The 3,716-nt window shown below is 37.4% G+C and overlaps 1 protein-coding gene across 1 annotated transcript; it reads left to right on the forward strand.

The window, feature by feature from the left end:
* Nucleotides 1-424: 424 nt before the first annotated feature.
* LOC306851767 (claudin-4-like) lies at nucleotides 425-1,057 on the forward strand (the record flags this gene model as incomplete). The annotated part of the gene is made up of 1 exon (XM_079388202.1): nucleotides 425-1,057. One exon carries the CDS (start codon nucleotides 425-427, stop codon nucleotides 1,055-1,057), a length of 633 nt encoding a protein of 210 aa, XP_079244328.1.
* Between the last annotated feature and the right edge of the window lie 2,659 nt (nucleotides 1,058-3,716).

The raw sequence follows: 3,716 nt of genomic DNA on the forward strand, positions 1-3,716 counted from the left end.
ATGTACATATACAATCTATATGCCTACATATACAAAAAAATCTTCATCTACATAAAAAATTATATATCACCTTATAGGTAACATATGGCAAATTCACTCTTGATATAGGGCAATATATGTCATGTATTACATTTCCATATGGGAACAATCAAATTGGAACACAAATCCAGGAAATAAATAGTTTCAAAGACTTTAATTTTCTCAGTAAGGATCTAAACCTTGTCAGTATTGCTTATTCAATTGCTCCCTATGTCTCATCGTGTGAGGAAACAGAGGGATTTGTTATGAAACCATGGCAAAAACACAAAGGGATCCTCCACGTTTCAACCGCAGCATGTCCCTCCACCCACAGCTGGAATGCAGTAAAGTGAGTTTCCATGCTATGAGAAATAGTTCAGCTCGGCGCTGCTGAATAAACACAGACATGAATATTAGGGTAGAGTTTGCTGTTTTAGCGTTGGCTAGTACGGGCTGGTTTTGCTGTATCCTTACAAAATTTCTACCCATGTGGCATGTAACTGGAATGGTGGAAAACATCACAACAACACTTCCATTGTACTGGGATGGAGTTTGGCTGAACTGGCAACAGCACTCGACCGGCAGACTTCACTGCACCTTCTACCAGTCTCTGCTGAATCTAACGGAGCACTTTACCACCTGGAAAATCCTCGTCATCACATCCATAGGATTGGGAGCTTTTGCCATTGCAGTTTATCCTCTTGGCTGGATACGATACCCTAAGAACATATCGTTTAAAATAGCCTCCGGGCCCATGTTTGTTGTGAGTGGTTTGGTTTTATTGGTGGTGATTTCCTGGACTACACATTTAACGGCTTCGAAAACTGGTGCTGTATTAACACGGGAGTTCGGGGCAGCGATCTACACTGGCTGGATAGGCACAGTGCTGCTTTTGGTGGGTGGTGTAGTGCTAACCATTATTTGCAGCATAGCACTCGGGGAACAAAGACGGGATGAGAGACCGGCGCAAGCTTCAGAGCCAGGCGTTCAGGAACCACTCCAGACCATACACAGCACTTCGTTTACACAATATCCCTAAGCGGATAGTAGACTCTGAGTCTGAGAATGACTGTTGTTGCCTCTACTGTAGGAATTAAGTTGACATTTTAGAAGATCTGTTGTTCATGTTACATTTTTATTATTGTTAGATAAAGAACTAAACTCATGGTTCCTGATTCAACATTTGACAACTGGCATACACATACATGCTTTTGTTTTTGGTTTCATTTTCATTTCATTTCATTCATTTCATTTTGTTTGTTTACCTGTGCTTTATTTCCTGTTTCTTTAGTTCTCATATGCTAATTTGCTTACATTGATTATGTTCATCACCTGTGTCTTGTTTGCCTGTGTTTTTATTCCCTCAGTTTTCTTAGTTCAGTGTGCGGTATTGACTTAAACATACTTGTGTTTGACTTGTGTTATGTTTGCAGAGCTGGCCTGTTTACCTTCTGTCAGATCTCTAGTTGTGATCTTTGTTAATTTGTTTAAATAAAGAAAAGCTAAGCTGCGTGTAGGTCCAAGCCTTACCTCTTCCCTTTGGGGGCAACGCATTACAAGTAACACAAGTTATGTAATCAGATCACTTTTTCAGGTAACTAGTAAAATAGCACATTCATTTTTAATTTACAGGAAAATATCTGAGTTACTTTTTCAAATATGAAACGCTGGTTACTTTGTTTTCCCATGTGCTGACTAACAGCACTCTCGAAGCACAACTGAAAGGTTTGTTTGAGCTTTTGAATTTGCAATTCCATCAGCCTGAGGCATGTTCATTTTACTTTTGATGTGAAAGCCTTTTACATTTGCAAAAAAATAACAAACAAGCACCCCCAATGCCAGATGAGAAAAAGTAACACAAAAGTAACGTAATGCATTCCCTGGTGAAAAAGAAGTGTGCTTAATTGTCTTGAAAGCCCTGTGTTTTGCTCAAGGGGAGAGAGTGAGGCTCAGAATTCATCGCTTAGGCCCTAACCCTAACAGTGGGAAAGCTTGTGGGTACAAAAATCTTTCTGCTATGTGATGGCAAGAGATGAAATGTCACACACTTGTTATTCCTCTGTGCCTGGAAGGAGAGCTCAAGATTATACACCAACTGCACACAACCCACTCAGAGAGTTTCTGCCAAACAGCCATGTACTACATTTAAACAAAAGTGTAAATGTAACCGACTGAGATTTGAAGTGTTAAGAACAGCCTTTGGGTGAACCAAACTGTTTAAAAATATATATATAATTTAAAAGCGGTCTTGAGTTTCATGAATGTGACCATTTAATGACTGCCAGATGTTAGTTATGATTGTAACAGTCTTTTTGTAACTGTTGTTGCCACCTTTATTACAGTAATTTATTTAAAATGAAATGTGTTTATTTCCTGAAGTAGTAGAGGGAAGATGTATTGTGTGATTCAGAGTATGACCGCTAGGTGGCGCTAAAAGGAAACAAAGAGAGAGACTATGGAGACATTGAGTTGATGATGACCTCCCACACTTGCTGACATCAAAGACTGTTGTTACTGGATTTAGTTTTGACTTCGTTCTTTTACATCATAAAAACCACATCTCCATATTCAACTCTTGTGCAGATGTGAATACACTGGCATCTGTATGTTCTTTGGTTGTATCACACCTCAAGGATCTGTTTTGTTGTGTTTCCTTCCCCATGTTCTCTGTGTGACCTAGTTTTCCCTCATGTCTGATTATTGTCATTTGGTTCAGGTGTGTGTCATTAATTACCCTCATCAGCCCTCCTAATTAAGTTGAGTTCAGTTCACTGTTGGTTGTCTCTACGTGTGTCTCCTGCCTAGTCTGTTATTTACACTTGTGTGGATTTATTAAAGACTATTTGCATTCATCTTCATCTTCGTCGCCGAGTGTTTATCTCACCCTCTCCTATCCATATATCTTAATTTAAAACATTTTAAGTTAAACACTATATGGAGACCCTGCATATAATTTACATGTTTAATAATTTAATTTAAGTTATTAATTTTAGCAAGATAAGCTATGTAGTGTTTTCTAGTCTGAACTAGCTATGGTTGGACTCGGTTATTGATTGCTGTTGTGGAAATGATAATGTGCAGACAGGAAAAAAAAATATGCAAGCACCCATTATCAACACTGGTTTCACAGATACAATTACAAAAAGATGCACCATATAGATAGTAAATGTTACTTCATAGTTAATGCTTGCTAGATTGTAAGATTGCCTACAGCTTTTTATAATTAACTGTGTAGCAAGCTGACAAATTCACAAATTAATCAAAATCTTTATAAAAAATTGTAATTTAGAATAATATACTTATGTTCATATGTTTGTTTAGTGGAATTAGCCTAACCAAATCTATGAATTGAGGTCTGTACATATTTATGGCAATGTAGTGTATCTGTAGTGTATAAGTAATTTTTGAATTTCATGAACTTTTAATGCTACTTATCCACTGTTTGTATAAACAATCAATGTAAAATGTTTCACTCCAGATGCATTTTGAAATCGTTAGTGAATAGAAGTTGAATAGTATCACACAGTGCTATCACACTATTTGCATTTTAATCAACATGAATCTGAGTGCAAGATGCAGTGGATTGATAGTCCGTAGAGCTCAATTGAAGCTGTGTTCATTTTTGGCAAAGACCCAGTGATTGAAAAAAAGATCCATGTCCTGGATGCTTTGATGACAACAATATTTACAACACTTAG

The sequence above is a fragment of the Barbus barbus genome (genome assembly GCF_936440315.1).
Source record: "Barbus barbus genome assembly, chromosome: 31".
In the NCBI taxonomy this organism is placed as follows: domain Eukaryota; kingdom Metazoa; phylum Chordata; class Actinopteri; order Cypriniformes; family Cyprinidae; genus Barbus; species Barbus barbus.